This window comes from Porites lutea, chromosome 1, assembly GCF_958299795.1.
Source record: "Porites lutea chromosome 1, jaPorLute2.1, whole genome shotgun sequence".
Lineage (NCBI taxonomy): Eukaryota > Metazoa > Cnidaria > Anthozoa > Scleractinia > Poritidae > Porites > Porites lutea.
In genome coordinates this window covers 56460559-56480337 of record NC_133201.1, presented here as the reverse complement: position 1 = coordinate 56480337, position 19779 = coordinate 56460559, and the positions used below count along the sequence as shown (strand labels likewise).

Here is a 19779-nt window from a genome sequence, read left to right as displayed (position 1 = left end):
TCATTCGCCTTTTTTGCTGTGACTTCAGCACTGTGCTTTGACGGAAAGGGTTTTCGGTTGTTTAGGAAAACAACTAAGAAACTGAGGTGGTTCTAGTTACAACAAAATGATGTGGGGGGGGGGGGGGGGTGGGGGGAAGGTTGAGCAAAAGTCAGTCGCCCTTTTTGTGGTGAGTCTGACTTAGACAGAGAAGGTTTTCCATTTTTTCCTCGAAAATAACCAAAAAATTGAGGTAGTTTCAGTATACTTGTTACAACAAAGTACATAGGTTTCAACAACTCAACCACCGACTGAGATGTTCAAAGCTCAGTTGACATCTCTAGCTAATCTTGAGAAACCTGCAAACAACCCAATAGTGTGAAGGTAATTCTGGATTTGCGTTAATCTTCCTTTGAACAAATCATCCGATAAAAGAATTCCATAAAAAGAGTCTGCAAATTTTGGATCGAGAAAGTAGAAATGAAAAGGTAAAAAAGAAACAGCTATGACTTTCTACTTACTGGTTCGCGTCTTCTGTCGGTATCAGCTGGTTTCTGTTCCCAGCCAATGTACTGCAGTATGTCTATTTCCTCTGCCGCAACCAGCTCTTCAATGCTGGGGCCTTGTCCTTCTTCAAATTTCTCGTCCTGAACGATAACAAACAAGTTACAAATTGTAAATATGATTTATGTGGTTCTTTAGCATTCTTGGACAAATGCACAATTTATTTACAAAACTTTTACAAACGGCGTGGGTCGTAGAACAGAACTTGGTTCCAATTTCTGAAACTTGGCACTTTGTTTTGAAGAAAAGAAAGGGCAATACGTTTTCGAAACAAAGGTCGAGTATTACCTTTTCCCTATGTTCAACGGCTACGAAACTTGTAAACTTTGACACCACTGAGAATTCCTTGCTTATGGTGATGATGTAATCTTTCCTGTTTCTCTTAACAACCTGTTAAAATAAAAGAAACAGGCAAGCAAAACTTGATTATGGCAAAGAGGTTTTAAGCTAACAATGAAAATAATCTCAATTTACGATGCCATTGGTTCCATTGACAGTCCCATCATCACTGACCTCGTGTCCAGTGCGCTGCTCGTGCAGGCTCCCTTCGTCCCAGTCTCTTATGAGTGCTCTCGCGGTAAGTTGATGAAGAATCTGTTGAAATGTCGCAAATCGGACTATTCATACCACACTTATGGACGAAATATTACAAGCAGGTTATTAGGGTTGGAGCAGTTGGTTGGTGGTTCACAGCCATCACTCTCTATACATGGAATATAACTGAATGTAATTTACAATCAGTAACACTGGTAAAATTTGAAATAGTAAATTAAGTAGTTTTACATGCAGGTTATACCCGAAGAACCTAGTTAAGGTATACCAAATATTGGTGAATTGCAGACAATTATTTCAGTTGTTTGTTCAATTTAATTTTGTTATTGATGTATGCTGTATATAATATTTGAATTGGTCAGTCTTTATAGATCAAGTGCGTCAGTGTCTGCAAATTTCGGGTGCTCCCCTCACACTCAGTCTGTGACAAAAGCGTGGTTTCGTGCCTCAGTCCCGAAGTATATATGCGGGTTAGGTTAGTTGTTGTTCCCCGGCTTTGCCGTGACGGGTTTTACTTCGGCTTCTTCGGCTTTCCCTTCACCGCAGAAAACAAAATTTTCAGTTTCCAACTCTATCAAGGAATTAAAGGGTCTCAGGTCTTTTAACCAATGAACACCATTGTTCTAAAGGAAAAGTCGATTATCTTGCTATGTAGCCGTACTTACTTTGCCTGTTGTAATATTCAGATCAGAAGTATACACCATTGTTGACACAGTCTTCCCATTAACTTCTGCACTCAATGTCGCCTAAACGATCGAGAAAAAAGGGAATCATCACCCCATCAACCATAAACTGCTGTCGATCTCCATATTACACTGTCTCACCCTTGGAATCTTATTTACCATGTGCCAGTACGTAATACGAAACCGATTTTCAAGGAAAAGTTTAGTAAGTAATCTCACTCACAAGGCAGCAAGCCCACAATACCTTTTTTGTTACTTCAAAAGACTCAAAGTTCAAAAGACTGTATTTTAAATCTTTTTACAGACCCCGTCCAGAAATGCTAATCCTTACCTAAACACACCTTCATGGGATAGTGGTATATTTTCTAAGTTCAGCCACAAACACCAAACAAGATATCGTGATACTGAAAATAGTATCAAACTCATTGAATAATGATTCGTCAAAGTATCTGATTAAGAAGGTGATAATAACACAATTTATTCTGTTGACCGTAAACGAGGGCTATGTTGTTTCAGTTTAGCCATAGGGAACCCACGCTCTTATGTGTAAACTATAAATGGTAATTTAATAAGAGATAAAATCTTACCTGTTTTGCTTCACTCTTGAATCTGCTGTGGTGCAAAGTGAAATGGAAGTTGTTTTACGATGAGAAAATACGTTCAAGTCGACGCTTTAACCGTAAATTAATAACCAACAATGAAACGCGAGACGATAATAACAACCGGCGCGTGACCACATAAAGCATTGTGAAATCAACAACGGTTAAAGACTTGAACACATAGTTTTCGTATCGTAAAACAACTTCCATTTCACTTCGCACCACAGCAGATTCAAGAATGAAACAAAACAGGTAAGATTTTATCTCTTATTTAATTTCCATTTGCAGTTTACAAATGAGAGCGTGGGTGCCTGTGGTTAAGCGACCCCCGAGGTAGCCTGCGTCGCAGATGTAATCTTACCCCGGCTAGCAACGTCTAGTAACGTCTGCGAAGCAGCAGCGCCAAGATTCTTGCTCTGGGCGCCCAACGGACTCAACGAATTACCGGAAGTGCGTTTCGGATTTGCATGCCTTCAACCTGATTGGCAAATCGACAGGGGCACCCAACGGCAATTTTCGGGAAAATATCTGTTCGGAAGACGATTTGAGATCTAGAATTTTCGGAGCATTTGTTGTAAGATTTCTTGCTTGCCTGCCTCTCCTAGGATTTTCGAACATCTACAAAATGGTATAATTACCCATTTTTAACGGATTTTGACCCTAAAAAAGGCCACCTAGAATTTTCGAGAGCCTTTTCCTGGCTCAAATTTTCGTTAAGGTAAGTTTTCATCCCTATAATTTTCGGACCACTAGACTTTCGGCTAGGAAATCCGAACAGATGAAAAGTTTTTAGGGGATAAAAATATGCCTATATCTACCGTTTGAATACTAAAAAACGTTAAACAATGCTATGTTAAGTGGTTTTGAACTATATCCTCGTTGGGTGCCCCTGAATCGACAATGGCTTTTTTAACAGGTCAATCATGGCGCCTTCTCAAATTCTGGTACACAGGTGAGGACCCAGAACATGGATTCCCGCGCTGTTTCTCACGAGGGACTTAACAAAAAGTTTAGTTCTGTCTGTGGTGCAGGCAAACCTCGAGGATAACTCACGAATATTTTTTCTCGTTTTTACGGTGGAACCTCGATATAACGAAATTCCAAGAGACTGGCAAATTATGTTCGCTATAACGAGCTTTCGTTATATCGAGGTACTTTTCCCTATGTTTTACTACTACTGGGGTAAAGAAAATCGTTCGTTATACCAAAGACTTCGTTATATAGTTCGTTATATCGAGGTTCCACAGTAATCAGGCGGACAGTTCTTCTTTTCTTGAGCCCATTTAACTTCTTTAACCATAACCAAAAACCAAGAACGTTGTAACCAACCAAGAACGTTATTTTCATGATATTGACAAGCCGTGAAATCAACTTACCTGTGTGCAATTGTCGACAAAACCATAAACTACTTGTCTGGAGCCATTGAATAAGGAGAGGATCTGATGCGGAGCCTGAACAGGAGGACTGGAACCGGAATCGTGTTGTTGCCAGGAAACTGCTACTGACGTAAGGCCTGGTTGCTTAGCTTTGGATAACTGCGATTTTACCTAAATTTGAATTGACATTCGAGATTTAGATACATAACAGATCATTTTTATATCTATTACGTAAAGAGACGTTGGTACTGAGAGCAATTCGTAGTAGCGTGAGTTTTGCGAATTTAAACTTTGACATTGATTAAATAGAGAAACCAACAAACAGAATAACTTGTTAAACAGACCAGCGAAAGAACAGCTTACTAAAACTAAAGTAAAAAGAACGAAGGCTTGCTAATTATGCAAACAGGGTTGGGCGCCAAGAACCTTCAAAATCGTCCAGATGTACTTGTAATTTGGCACCCGAAAAACAACAAAACAAGTAGAGCTGCCAAATTGGATAAAATACACAAGTTGCTCTTACCTTTCTCTCCCATTTGGACTTGACTTTGCTGTCAAAAAACTCCGACGCTCCAGCTCCAGCTTTCGACATGGCTCGCAGATAATATCTGTTGGCTGTTGCCCTGTCACGGTAATAGAGAGATTAAACGTGAACGACAAAAAAAAAATAGATTAACGGATTGGCAAAATAACACCCTTGCGCGTGCACCACGCCTTCTTCTACATTCTCTACCGTGACTGCACGACTACGACGTGAAAATACTTAATTTCACGTTTTTTGGGGGACGTGGACACCAGAGGATGACTTTCTTTTTCTCTTCTAGTACTTGGATACAGTCCCTTAGAATTCAACTCCAGCGAAATCTGCCAACATTTGACGAATTGGGCATGAAAGAGATGAAATAAGCGCGATTAAGTTTGAAGCAGCGCGAATTCACTTTTCAAATGACGTTTCCGCAGCCTTCGCCGTCGTTGTTACTTAAGCTCCCTAATTTCCACAAAAAAAAAAAAAAACAAGAAGACTGATAAAAAAAAAAGTCAAAGGACCTTAAACGAAATAACACTGGACAAAGCAAAAGCCACCTACCCAACACCGAACGTGAACAGCCGGTCACTGCGGTAGTTTTTATGAATCAAACTCAGAGTGGTTTCTTCCTCTGTCACGTGACCGTCTGAGATAAGGAACAGGTTACGGGGATGGTCACCGGAGGAGACTGCAGGCAGAAGAGAAAGTTTCTGCAGAACACGCCATAACTCGGTGCTTCCTTTGGTGGCTGATAAAGACTGAGAAAGAAATTTACGAAAACAAGAATAAAATAACAATGAAATTGAATCATCTAATATGTCTAGTAATAACCAAAGGTCGCGGAGAGCGGGCGACATCGATCGAAGGTCAAAACGCTTTAGCGCAAACGCTATGGTTTGCGTAAGTTTCACGTGTTAGATGGTCAAAACACGCATGATTAAATTACGATCTAGAGACAAAAGGTACAAACGCGCGTGACCACGTTAGCGTTCGATGCATTCCATTCATTCTCAGTGGAAGTGCAGACAAAGCTGGCTCATACATGCGACGCATGCGTAATAGCATACCTGAAGATTAGGATTGCGGGCTCCTCTTGTCGCCCGCAATTAAATTTCATTTTTATTTTATTCTTGTTTTCGTAAATCAGATTATTGCTCCTTTTATCGCTACGAGAAGAATGTTTCTCTCCTGACGGATTTTCTTTGCTAAACACCACATTTTGAGTCAGTTACTGGTGTCAACCGACATATGAAGTCCCTTCCGGGATTCGATCCCATGCAGGCTAAATTGGTGGACGTGGAGTGCCCTCAACAAAGCGCCACCACAATAACCCTTACCTCCTGGATATTCACGATACCTGCCATCTATGTACACACTTTAGGATTGATGGGGGAAAAGCAATGTCACGTGGTATTTCAGTGTTTGTTTTCCATCAAAACCAGACGACGATTTAATAGCCATGCGAATTGTATAGTTCGAGTTTTGACAAGATTTACGTCATTATTGTTTCAAAAGTGTAAGGACATTTGCGGTCGCTACTGCATCTAAAGAAGTAACAATAATCCTTTTCATTCATAATTCACTCCTATCGTCTTGAAGTTGAAAAGTTCTTCACTTTCTATTGTCTAGAATAAATTCTTGCAATTGCAAGTTTTTTCACTTGTTTGCCCCCTGAGAAACCACGAGTCCAGTCCTTAAGTGCGTTCAAAGATAGCGGCTACCGTGAATAGGGTTGTAAAGAATTTGCTGAATAATGAGAACTCTGTCATCCTTTGTTCAAATGACCACACTTAGGGCCTGTTTACATGGAGGTGGGGTATCCCAGATAGATGAGGTAACCCGCTTAGGTGGGGTAACCCGCCTGTCCATATAATCTCTCATTTTAATGTGATCACGTTTGCATGTTAGGTGGGGTAACCCGCCACATGGTACCTCACCTACCTGGGTTCCACCACCTTCATGTAAACAGGCCCTTAATGAAATTACTAAAAACATAGTTAGTTGAGTGGAATGGTTATGAAACCTGTCAGACTCCTTTGTTATATGTTTTTGTGGACCTGAAAGTGCACAACGTTCAAAAGAATTCCTATCATTTTGATTGTATTGACCAATAAAAACGTTGCATTAATTTATTCCGTAACAATATGCCAACAGAAAACAAAGGATTGTGCACTTTCAGGGTGCTTCCAACATAAACTGCAGCACTGTTGTTTTTATCATTGATGTTTGCCGCTTTTCATAACCAGTCTCCTCTAATAACTATGCTAAAAAGGAGGAAGAAGGTGCAGGTCACCTCACATTGAAATTTTCAGAAATTTTTACCTGAACAAATTTTACAGCATCTTTGTACGCTTCTGGGTCATTTCGCTTGCTACTGGGAAATAGCTCAAAATGTTCTGAAAAGTGAAGAGACACAGATGCGTCAGTTCATTTACATCAGTAAACCCCAACACGTTAGCGTTCAGGGCCTGGATGTTCAAAGCTGGGTTAAGATGAGCCAGGGTTGGTGCGAAATTTGAATCCAGATATTTTTAAAAGGTTAAAAAGTAAGATTCAGTTAAATACTTTTAGTCTACAGTTTGATAATTGGATGCTCTAAAAATATAGAGAAAATCATGCTAGGAAATGCTTTGAAAAAAAAGGAAGAGGAACCAGAATAAAAGTTAGCCCCAGGATAGCGCTAATCGGCTTCGTACAACTGGACTCTAGTGGTCAAATAGATCCTAGCCTGCGAAAACATCCGTTTCTCATCGCTCTTCGCCGCTGGGGACGTTTCGCGCGGAGGAACGTCTACGACTCAGGGACAGAAATTCCATACTGATGACGCAAACCAATGTTTACTTAATAAATTCGGTAGTCACGGGGTTCCAAAGGTTTCTCCTGGTCGATTTTGGTAAAGGGTTGTGTTCATCTGAGAACGAGCTCCAGCCCCGGGGGGGGTACTCCCGCGAATTTTGGATAGGGGTGTGCCGCGAAGGTCCGTGAACCCTAACCCTATTTAAGGACCAAGAAAGCGAAAACTGATACCCTTTTTAAGGTCCAAAGCCGAAAAATGACATCCTATTCAAGGAAAGAACAAAATTATTCATAGCATGAAAAGGAAAACTTTATTTCTTCTCTGTAACATTGGATGTATAGCATCAAGCATAAAATACTAGAATACTTAAACGGATACATCAAGTTTAAAAAAAACCCGTTCGTTTAGGCGGGCATTTTCACACTGCAGTATTAGATAATACAATTAAGCTACCCTATCTAAGGACGACACCGGGGACACAGAAACAAAAGGGTCAAAAAAGATACCCTATTTAAGGACCGAGAACCTCAAAAACCATACCCTATTCCGCGGCACGTACCTATGTAGCCCATATATGGGAGTACCCCCCCCGGGGCTCCAGCAAAACTGAAATGCTTGTTCTAGAGAAGGCTATATTCCACAAATATTGACTGTTTTGTTAGAGATTCATCGCGTTTACTTTCGCGTTTACATTTGACCTTTGTGGCCTTTTGTCTTTTGTCTGTCATTCGTAAACAATAGCTAAAACAATGTAACTACTCCGTCGACCAATCAGGGCTTCTGACCGGATTCTGGACATATTTAACGTCATCAGTATGGAATTTCTGTCGCTGTGTCGTAGACGTTCCTCCGCGCGAAACGTCCCCAGCGGCGAAGAGCGTGGAGAAACGGATGTTTTCGTAGGCTAAATAGATCCCCACGACCTTAAACAAAAATATAAGAATGGCACTTTCTCCGCCACAGAGGTCTCTTTTGAGCCCGTACGAACGAGGGGTGAAACGCGGTGACCGGACAAACAAAATACTGTAAAGACTATCATTTTACAGATTAAAGATTTACATGGTAAATAAAGAAATAGAGGTAAAAATAATGTATGTCCGACAACTTTTCTGTTCTATCCGGCTAAAGCGATGATCTGGCCGGACATAGGTCCTCTCTTAAAAGACAAACTTATTTGCGGGACTGTCCCCCCCTTACCGGTTTAAACTGACGCAGAATTGTGATACAAGATATGAGGCAGCTTCTCACCTCACCTTTAACGAAAAAACGAGTCCTATACTCTCGTAAGTATTATTAATATGCTTTTAAACTGCTTGCCTTGTGTGAAATTCTAGAGGCTCATTGGCTATTTACAGTGCATGTAACAGGCACATCAAGCATGATTTTTATGGGTCGATGGCCTCCTTCCAGTCATAATCCCCCTAATAACCTTAACATCGAAATGCATCTTTACATCATCATAAATCATCATCATCATCATCATCATCATCATCATCATCATCATCATCATCATCATCATCATCATCATCATCATCATCATTATTGTGTTGTTTCATGATAAAAACTATTTGATGGGGAAAATAATTAAACCAGTTCAAAATTCAGTTTTCAGTTTAGCGCAAATTTGAGCCATTAATGTGCTTCATTTCCCGCACTTTATTGCTGTTACCGTAGATTTTTACTTGCAATATAATTACTTTCACCTCTTTCCACCGTTGTGATTTTATCAGTAAAATAACAACTAGAAAAAATATATTCATGTCAAAAAATTTCTCAAAAATTGTTAGAAAATATATCATACACTATCAAACATCTCAAATGATAAGCAACGAGACTCAAACTCTTTATTGGGGAAAATAAATCATAGATCTAAACAAAATTATCCTTTAAAACAACAAAACATCACCACTGCACACATGACCTCTCCAAACCCCAAAAAGAAAGGAATCAAGACTTACTGAGGTACAGCAAAGTCTATGCATACACTAAATGTCTTCAGACTAACAAGTAAGTACTTCAGCCGCTTTCGTGGGTCAAGGTTTCAAGTGGATCAAATGAGAATCATTTTTTTTTCGAATTTCATAGGATCGTTAGGTGCACGATAAGTGAACAGCATGCCAGTTATTAGACCCTTGCACGGTTTTTACAACTTTTAACATGTACCACCAGAAAGAGCGCCTTAGTTTGAAAGTGATACATCCGAAACGAGTGAAGATATCTGCAAAATATACAAACAAGTTTGTGCCCCCACCATAAAAACGTCTGTAAAATTTTGCAAAGATATGGCTCGACTTTGAGATGCTATATCATTCTTTATTGTTTTCTTTTAATTGTTAATTGTTTTTTTTTGCTTTGTAAAATTTATGGCAAACAAAACAATGAACAATAAAAACAAAACAATAAACAAAATAGTTTTTAACAAATACTTTCAATCTTGGCTGCCGCAATTTGACTAAATTAAAGGCGCTCTCTCCAGCGGAGTGGACGGACTTTCCTTAACTTTTCCATGATAAATTTGAAAAAAAAAATATGGAAAAAAAAAAACGTGGAAAGGACTATTAACAGATGTATCGCACTGCTGCTTGCTACGATAATTTGAAATCTCTTTCTGTCTTTAGTCTTTAGGTTTGCGTTTGGCCAAGAGTTTTTTCGCAAACCACATTACAATAGTAATATGTCCCATCAGAACAATCATGGAGAGGCCAACTGTGTTCATTAAAGTCGGCTGGGACACAAAGCGCGCGGTCAGCACGGTCCGTCTTGCGTGCAGATCCGACTGTACCGTATTAAAGGCTTGTTGAATTCCCATGGCAACCAGGATATGTTGCAAATTGTGACTTTGTCCAAAGTTGTCAAAAATGCCAATCATTAATCGCTCAGGGAGCCTCAAGGCGTACAACACCGCGCCCAAACCACAGAAGATCATGTGACGCTTGAAATAAATCATAGACGTGTAGTTGTAGGCGGGATCGGTTTTGAACAAGAAGAGACGCACTGTGCAAGGTGATGTGATAACAACCCAGTTCATCATAACGATGGCGACTTTGAGTAAAGCTTTGTGGTTCTTAAACCGCGGATGACTAGAGACGCAGCAGAAAGTAGTTAGGAGAAAAGAGAACACGCATGATACTGTCTGAAAAATGGTCAGTGAATTGTGAAACGAGCAAACGGACGCACCCGCGACTCGCGAGTAGAAAAACATGGCTTGTCCGGCCGTAAATGTGTAAAATCCAATAGCTGCATAATCCAAGAAGAAGCAGATCCTGTGAGAATTAGCTGACATACAATTGAAAAGATGTGCTGATGAACTGGTCAAATACAGAATGGATATTCCCACAGCAAAAGAAATCAGCGGTAAGAAGAAAGGATCATCGGTTGGTAGAGACGTCATGTTAACTAAAATGAAGAGTATCAAAGCTACCAGGTGGCTCCAGATGTTGATAGTCTCGTTGGAAAAGTGAAATAAACTCTTAACACAATCCCAGAATGATATACCAGGCCTTCGATATCCAGACACGATGAAGGGTATTTTAAAAACGTCGGGTACCTGGCAGTGTTGTAAGCCATACACAGCGATCTGAGATTTTTTACCTTCATTTCCTGCCACGTCTTCATCGCTGATTGAAAGTAAATTATTCTTGTCGTCCTCTTGATGTCGATCATTATTACCAGTCTGAGGCGAAGTAATCTCTTTGGTGAATGTTCCAGATGTCTTTTTAGATCTTTTGTTAACGCATGACTGCATTATCAATGGATTTTTTTTGTTATGGATCGTCCTGTAGAAGATGAAAATCCGGTTCCGTCGAATTACTGTGTTTGTTTCCTCGGAAGTTAATGCAGGTAAACTTCGCTTGACAAACTTTACCCGTTGATGAGAAGGATAAAATAATCCTTTTTCTTTTTGTGGCTTCTCACAACGACTCAATGAATTGCAATTCTTTAATATTATTACAACTTTGCTGCGGAGAGAATATGTTCGGCTGCGTGTTGGTTTTTCAATATTGAGAGTCTGGCAGTTTGCGTCGATCGTCTAGGATTCGTAACGCAAATGATGCAAAATACCTGTTGAATATTAATTAAGGGTTAACAGCTATTAACAGCACCCGAGACGAATATCATGAATAAGTAACGTTTGTCTCATGGTTACCTAAACAACCCGCTCACCAACTTAAACAAAAAAGCAGACAAAAACTGGTCATCCTTATTTCCCATCACAATCCAGGTTATATTATCAGGGGACCAGACGCTTTCTCTTTTGAGAAACAAAGGGCTAATATGAACGAAAAATCCGTTAGTCAGTTGCTTGTTAGAAAAATTAAACTTAACGTTTCTTGACATTTCGATATTTCGAACATCACTACGTATCAAGAATGAGAAATGTCAAGTTTCAAAGTTGTTAAAAGAGTTGAATTTCGAATAAATTAATTCCGTACATGATACATTATTATGTAGATTTAGCCACGCAGGCTATGTAGATTTCTTATGTAAATACTTTGTTAAGTGCTTTGGGGCATTTTTTTTTCACGCACTCTTGAGTCTTAAGAGAGCTTTAAAAGCCTGATTAGCTTTGAGCAAGTTTTCTATTAGGAAATCGCGCGAAGGTCGACGCAACCCACAAGCCGGGGACCTGCAAGCAATTAACGAAATATATTTCGAAATCTTCTGCGCACCTGATGCAACATTGGCTTTGGTGAAGACTGTAAAAAGCTCTTTATTCCGAAAATGCTTGAATAAGCTTCTGTCCGCTTATTTAAAAGGGGTTGCTATTGCATCGTCAATCAAATTTTTATTCGTAGTTTTTCAAAGTTGTCTTTGGTGTGAAAAATCCCTTATTGTGGAACTTTTGAGAAGTATGAAAGTCTTGCAAACGGTATTTCGAAAATATTCGAATTAGCGTTCGAACGGCTAGGGGGTGACTAATTCCAAAAGGGGCCTTTTTGTCAGTGCCCGCTAAATGGCATTATTTTCACTTGGTCAAGTTAACAGGAATCAAGTAGTAAAAAAAAAGCCTGTATGGCGGAAATCAGTTACACTTTCCTTAAGAATTTGCTAACGTAGGCCATCTATATAGAAATATAATCGTTAGGGTTATTTCTTAGGGGTGGGGGTGGTATCTTTTATTAGAAGGGGCGCTTTGTGCGTGTAAACGCAATGCTGAATTTTATAAGTCGAGGAAATAAGGTGACTCAAATCAAATATGGCGGCCATGGCATTACCATCATACAAGTAAAAAACAAGCATCATTATTGGAACTTCACCTTGCCCAGTTATATATCTATCACAAGAAATTGTACACGAAAATAACGTACTCATTTACAATTTTTTGATAAATAATTAACCTCAACGAAACTCAGTCTGACTCTTTTCACGAATAATGGAAAGAGGGCCTGCAAATAATTAACAATTATTAGACGAGGTTGAGCAAAAAATCGTATGAGCAGAATATTATTTGCGGCCAAACACAGTTGAAAGACATTGCGCATGAGCAGACCATCATTCGTCGGCAGTTATTTACAGGTAACGTGGTGGATCTCGGCCAATCAAAAGAAAAAGAAATTGCATCGAATGATCATTATTTCCCTTTGGAGAGGACATTTGTCCGAACAAGTCGCCTTCCTATTCTGACAAGCCAGAAAACCGACATATATTAAGCTGACCGTTAATTTCTTCAATTATTGTGGAAATCTTCAGCTTCAAAATGATAATCTTTCGTATTTGATCATTCTTGTTCATCTTGTCTGACCGCATGTTGGATTGCGTATCACAAGACCCGGAAAGAACACAGACATCCCAAGATAACATTATGAGGGTGGAATGTAATATCCATTGACGTGGGCGAGTCAATAATTGAAAAAAATAACTGTCAGCTTAATGAATGTCCGTTTTCTTGCTTGTCAGACTAGGAAGGCGATCTGTAACGTGAGCTTAGCACGCCTGTGGACACAAGAGCAAACTTTTGTTTTCACAGTCCGATCCCCAGGGGGGGTACTCGGGATTTCAAGTGATGGGGATGATCGAATGGAGCCAAAAGTCAAGACCCAAAAAAATACTTAGGGCTTCCAGCAAAACCCCAAAAAATCCCTGGACCAAAAAATTAACCCCCAAAAAATCCCATGCCGATTTGGTGGCCCTTAAAAGTTCCAGAAAGGGGTAATGCTATAACACAAAGAAGAACATTGGAAAGTTAAACAACAGCAAAACACGTTTGTTTGTACTTTATTCGCAGAACTACGCAGCCAGGGCACTACCGATTCTTTTTAATACCCCAAAAAAATCCCTAGTCAAATCAAGCTACCCAAAAAATACTTGTCAAATTTTCGTACCCAAAAAAATCCCGGATTCGAAAATCTCAAACCCAAAAAAATCCTTCGATCATCCCCGTCACTTGAAATCCCGAGTACCCCCCTGGGGTCCGATCACCGATCGTAATTGTGTCGATAACAAAATTCTTTAAAAAGGGATTGATTCTCAACAGCCCTTATTATTGCTAAATTTGGCTGATACAGCACCAGAACTGTCCAAGTTGACCTATCTAATTAGAGGCTTCTTGTAATCGGACAAGACAAATCGGATAGCTGAACAGCCAACAAAAATCGACCAACAAATGATGCTAGCCAATATTTAAGGTTTAATTAGTCCACGCTAGCAAATCAAAACCCAGGGGGAAAAAAAGCTTCAGTGAGCAAGTGTAAAGTTAATGCAGTTGGAACTCCACGTTCTGATTATATAGTTTCTCCAAACGTTGAAAGCCATGTTTTTGCTTTGGAAGCTGTAAGCTGATGAAATGAGATTTTTGTCCTTTGATAAATATTCCAGTCCCGAGAATCTCGATTTTTGTTATTGACACAATTTATACTGGTAATAGGACTCTGTACCGTACAATTCAGGGTAATCAGGCTAGTAATTTAAAATCGTCCTCGTGCGATATGAAATTACTCGCCTGAGGTACTCCACTCCGTTCTATAACTATTACTTGTTCACAGCTCTGCAATCGAATTTTTCCAACGGATACAATTAATAGAATTATGCTGACTTCCCTCTCCCCCGACTCAAAATTAAATTTTTCTTAGACCACTTTTGTTCAAAATACTCCCCATAATGTTTACATCTTTGTATCAAGCAATCCTCTCTATACCTAGTAACGCCAATCAGTTCGCGTGACAATATTTTTTTGCGCCATGGATTCCGCTTGACGCCAAACGCAGAGATTTAGCAAACCAGAACACGATACCGAGATTTCCAGCCAAAACTAACAGGGTCAATCCAATTGTTTCGGTGAAAGCCGGAATATGTTCCAGAGTCAAAGCTGCTTTTCTCGCTTCCAGGTCGGAAAGGAAAACAGAATACGCAAAATGGTCACCAAGTGTTGTCATTACATGAAGAAAGTGATGACTCTGGCCGATGAAGTCAAGCGCGCCCGGAAAGAAACGCTCGGGCACTCGGGTCACGTTCGCTAAGGCAGCGGTTGCGAACGACAGAAAGCAGCCAATGAAGATTGGAAACGAATCCGGATTACAGAACGGATCGGAAGAGCAATTCAGCTGGCGTACAAGATACGGCGAACAATTATGCACCCACGAAACTATATACGAGCCAGTGCGGATAATGAATCGCAAGTGCAACCAGTGATGGCGTGACATACAGCAAGAATAGGTGGCACCAAACGAAATGAAAGCGGATAGGAAAAGAAACAGTTCACGCCAGTCGTAAAGAAGAAGCCCTGATTTGATGGGGTGGCAGTAAAAATAGAAGGCTTGTCCAGCGGTGAACGTGTAGACACTGATAGCGGCGTAATCAAGATAGTAGCCAATATGAAACTCCCGCTCGGTCATTGAACTGAACATGTGCGCCAAGCAACTCATGGTGTACAGCGTGAAACAGCCGAGGGTGAAGGAGGTGAGCGGATAATAAAAATGATCTGACAAAGGATTGTGATACCACACAATATAACAGTACCGGGCAATCAGCAACAAACCGGACAGAAAATGGCTCCAGAAATTCACCGTCTCATTGTTGGCATGAAACACGCTTCTGGTACACTCCAAAGCCGTCAAGTTACGAGGCCGATAACCCGTTAAAATGTACCTCTCGCGGAAAGCTTCCGGTATCTCAATGTCCCTTAGCAACTTCGAGTAATTCAGGGTCACAGAGGAAGCCAAGGTCACTCCACGTTTCGGTTTGTTCTTATTCTTATCTAGAGACTTTAGGTTCGATTTTGAAAATGCAATGTCTCCGTCATGTTCGATTTGAACCTCTTCGTTTCTCGTTTCTCTCGATCTTATGTTCACATCTGTCCCATATCGCTCTCTCAATCTTGGTCTTCTGAGCATACCGTGTTCCTTTGGGTCCCTTCGCTTTCGCTCTCCAGGTCTTGAACTGTTCAAGCTTTAGTCTCTGCACTCGCCGTAAAACTGTTATGTTAATCTGATCATCCTATTACGCAAGTGGGCACTTCGTAATGCATGACCAATCTCGATCCAGTCGATATTGCTTCCACATATTTTATATTACATTGCGATGTAGTTTTAAAATACGCAAAGACAAATCGGCGAACGCGTTTAGACAACAAAAACAATAGCTGTGAATCATATCAATTAAAATGGGTACCAAATGTTGAGAGCGTGGTGCTCTCGATGAAGTGATTACTTTTATATTCCAAAAATGTCAAAGTCCTAAGTAACATACTAGATAAGCTAATTTACTGTACATTGCAAATGCACGTGCTTATTTGCTGTGGATTACATATGCACGTGCAACACCTTTCCTTTCATAAAAAAAGAGAAAACATAAAAAAATAAAAAAATAAATAAGATCACGAAACGCACGATATAATGTTACAGTTTGTGCTGTAGCGCAATCAATGAAATAAATCAAACTACTTCACGTCACGGTGCGTTATAGTTTTGAGAGTGTTCAACTAAGGGACGGACCATTAGAAAACCTATGGGGGGGGGGGGGGGGGCGGGGGCGGGCGAGGTACAAAAAAAATATTCGCGCAAGGGAAAATTAAATGAAAAAAAATTCATGCACGCCAATTAATCCTAAAAAATATTCATGCTATGGCCTAAAAAATATTCATACACGGAATTTGATAACGAAAAAAATTCCTGCCGCTCGAAAATTCCCCTCTACCCCATAACTTTTCTAATGGTCCGTCCCTAACTAACTACGAGAGAATGTCAATTTGACTAACAATAGACGACTGTTTAACTGTGACAATAGACGGATCGAAACGCACCAATTACTGATTACGAGTCTTCATAGCCAATAACATCACGGCTTAACTGACAGACGACCAATAACATCGCGACGTAATTGACCAATCAAATCAATAACCAGAGCATAATACCATACAACTCACTTTGACTCTGAAGATGACTACCGCACGGGTTGTCGATACGTCAGTCACTGTCAACAACAACAGTCCTATTCAGGACTACGTTCACCCGGACGATCAAACGCAACCTACTTTTGAAATGACTCCTGGGTTCAAACCATACACTGTTCAACTAATGTTCATTACATAATCTGTAAACCGAATGGCAACTTCCGGTTCCTGGACGACCTCCGCAGCACGATTTACGGTGTTGCATGACGTTCATACTCGGGCTGTTCCATCTGTCAGCTATCTGTTCTACTCCACCAATGTTTGAACTTGAAGGGTCGCCCACCTGCTCAAATGTATCAGATGCTACATCAGTATCGATTGATACCGGTTCACTATAGGATGCTTTCCTAAATTGTGCGTGATTATGACGAACAAGCCCCAGCGGAGTACTTACAGCGCGTGATCTTGGCGCATGCTTGTCAACCACCTCACCATATACCCAAGGTTTGCTTTTGTTCCTCGGGTTCGGTTTCACGAAGACTCTCTCGCCGATTTTGGAAGACAAAGAAAGAAAAATCAACAAAACAAATGGTCTGCGTTACGTGGCCACGTTATGCTCTCATGGTTCAAAGGCTGATACACTGACCGAAAAATTGTTAGCTGTGCTGGAATGGACTTTAGATTGAAGGATGGAGTGGTTTTTGGACATTGCCCGATGTTTATTTAGAAAATACCCGTCAGAAGACCCTGTAGCTCGATTTAATTACGCCTCCTTTGTTCCTCTATAAACTATGATAAAAATTATAGGCTCCTGTAAAAATTCCATTTAGGTTAATCGGCGGGACAGAAAGATAATACATTTACCCGTGCGTAAAGAAGTTTCAATACAATATTAAGAAATGCCTTCATACTTTGTTGAAGTATGGTCTCTTTTAGGGGTGAAACAAAACCAGAGCCAAGCTCAGATTGGGCTGCTTTATTTCCGCCTGTCATCCTTGCATTGTCTCTTTCATATGGTGGTACCCACCCCCCACCTCCACCTCCCGAAAGAAGCAAAGCAGTGCAGGAGAAGTTAAAGCGGTGGGGCACTCCACTGACAGCTACATCGCCCCATTTAATGTAATCCGGGTTCAGGAACGAAGGAAATTTTTGCTTGTGGAATACAGAATCCGGGAAATCGTTGCTCTCCAGTTGTGGAATCTGGAATACAGCTCAAGGAATCCGGAATCTCACTAACGATTGCAATCCAGAATTCCATTCCACTGACGAAAACCGGAATCCAGTATGTGGAGTCTGGAATCCACAACGTGGAATCCAGAATCCAAGACTGCCCTTGATTCCCTTACATTAGGCGAGCTATGATAAATTTTTGCTCCTGCTACTGTGTAACTATGACTTGCACGGATATAAATTTGGCGAGCCAAGCCATATACGTAACAACAGCATATACTGTGGGACGCATACCGTACTTTTTTTGTCAAGGATTAAGATTTTGGTCTAAAAGCACAAGTAGTTGTTTTAAATAAGGGCCTCAAGCATTTACTTGTGGCATAATGATTTTTAACTACAAGAACGAGACACACGGCTGCCAAGAATTGCGATTAAAAAGCCCTTTCTTATCAGAGCCAGATAGAGCCCGAAATAACTGCAGTTTCAATTAATGTTTTGTCCACCAGGCCAAGCTAGAAGTAATAACATCGACAAAATACGTTACTGTAGTCAGTATATTGATGGTTTGCTTCAGGTGTTCAGCTCCCAGGAACAAGTAATCACTTACTGCTTCCAAACACAAGTATGTTAAATATCCAGTCCTTGTTCATGAGACTCAGGCACATCAACAAAATCTTTTTTGCGTCGTCAAGGGGTGGGCCCTAAGAGAAATCACAATTGGAAATAAAGCGATCACTATTGAGTGATTAAAGAAGTGTATCTTCACATAAAGCAAACTTTGGCGTAATGTCGGTACAACATCTACCAGAGCTAAAGCATTTCGTTTATAATAATGATAATGATAATAATCATAATAATCATAATCATAATCAAATCAAGAGTAGTGCCTACTGTTATCGGGGCACTTGGGACAATCCCAAAAGGATTAGTTGGCCATCTTGAAAGCATAGGGATGAATCTTTATTTGGCCAAGATTCAAAAGACTACCTTATTAGGAACAGCACGAATCCTCCGACGGGCTCTTCACTAGTAAGGTTGCAGAATGTGATCTGTAACAGGAACTGGCTACCAGTTGAATACTTAGACTCGGGAGCCCATAATTAGGAGCGAGCAACTTCCATGCGCTCGTGTCACGTCGTTATCACGGAACAGTTTATTTTTAGAACGGTTTGGCGCAAATTTTGGATACCTTTTAAATTCCAAAAACCAGTCAGCAAAACCTACTGACCTAAAAATGATATTTTTTGCCTTTTAATAACGCTTAGTGTTCCTTTTGGTATCTTATAGTTCGAATGCGCTCATAAGAGATTCTATTTTCGCGGGAAAAAGTGTCCTTAAATGTATCTAAAAACAAACCGGTCCGTAAAAATGCCGTGACATAGGACGAGTATAGGAGCTTCTTGCTCCGGGTTATGGGCTCCCGATAGAGTATATTTATCATCATCATCATCATCATAATATGACTCACCTTCATTGAACAAGAGAGGTCAAGCAAGAATAAGACTTCGACTTCCTGAGGGATTTCAGCCTCAAATTCCGGGTAGAAAGTCAGCATACAAGCCTAAAAACAGTGCGGCAACGGTAGAGGCTTATTAGCTAGTGTGATAGATACACAGCGATACTTTTGAGAAATTACTTTATTCATGGTTAGCTTTAAAAATGTCTCCACTTTGCAAGTGTAATCTAAATCTTTTATTATATGGATGGCTATCCGAACGGACCTATCTCGATCGTTCGGGATCGCTCGTTTTGTTCCGCAGACAAGCAAAGATTTTGTTCATGCCACGTTAGAAATGACCAGGCTCCTTCGGTCAAAGAGGCTGAATTTTTGCTCTGTTATTGTTGTTGTTGTTGTTTTTTTTTTTTGCGTTTATTGAACGTCGACCTCGTTTCGGTCCTTAAACTAAACAAAAGGAATTTGGTCAAATTCCAGCCATCTTGACCCCACGCATGGTCAACAACGCATGCTTATCCTTTCCTGGGGGACTATAAAAATAACGGGGCTGCTCGTCGGAAAAGGTTTAAAAAAAGAGCTTTGAGAGGAACCAGAATCTCGTTTTGTGGGCATGATCAAATTCACTCTTCACCCCTCAGTAAAACGACGCCAGTTCTGAAAAGAAATCATCTGCGAAAACCGTAGACGAACATCCTGCTGGTTGTCAACTTTGGTTCTTAGGATTGGTTTAATCAGCTAAGATATTTGAA

At 40.3% G+C, this 19779-nt stretch overlaps 3 protein-coding genes across 3 annotated transcripts in view; all 3 read right to left on the bottom strand.

The window, feature by feature from the left end:
- LOC140932582 (uncharacterized) overlaps nt 1-19779 on the bottom strand; it is a 69339-nt gene that overhangs the window by 22351 nt on the left and 27209 nt on the right. The window contains exons 23-32 of the mRNA XM_073382108.1: nt 19043-19135; nt 18182-18275; nt 6602-6675; nt 4841-5037; nt 4277-4376; nt 3754-3924; nt 1761-1841; nt 1057-1137; nt 832-933; nt 501-626 (exon numbers count right to left, since the gene is read on the bottom strand). Coding sequence (XP_073238209.1) covers nt 501-626; nt 832-933; nt 1057-1137; nt 1761-1841; nt 3754-3924; nt 4277-4376; nt 4841-5037; nt 6602-6675; nt 18182-18275; nt 19043-19135 — 1119 coding nt within the window. The remainder of the gene's footprint in view (nt 1-500; nt 627-831; nt 934-1056; nt 1138-1760; nt 1842-3753; nt 3925-4276; nt 4377-4840; nt 5038-6601; nt 6676-18181; nt 18276-19042; nt 19136-19779) is intronic.
- On the bottom strand, nt 9617-11300 carry LOC140940207 (membrane progestin receptor gamma-like). The gene has a single exon (XM_073389129.1). The coding sequence runs from the start codon at nt 10819-10821 to the stop codon at nt 9691-9693; it is 1131 nt and encodes a 376-aa protein (XP_073245230.1). The 5' UTR covers nt 10822-11300; the 3' UTR covers nt 9617-9690.
- Nucleotides 13713-15464, bottom strand: LOC140922668 (membrane progestin receptor delta-like). The gene has a single exon (XM_073372663.1). It carries the CDS (start codon nt 15404-15406, stop codon nt 14225-14227), a length of 1182 nt encoding a protein of 393 aa, XP_073228764.1. The 5' UTR covers nt 15407-15464; the 3' UTR covers nt 13713-14224.

Coding starts and splice junctions, on each gene's coding strand:
- LOC140940207 (XM_073389129.1), bottom strand. CDS start 10,821: ATGCAGTCATGCGTTAACAAAAGATCTAAAAAGACATCTGGAACATTC.
- LOC140922668 (XM_073372663.1), bottom strand. CDS start 15,406: ATGCTCAGAAGACCAAGATTGAGAGAGCGATATGGGACAGATGTGAAC.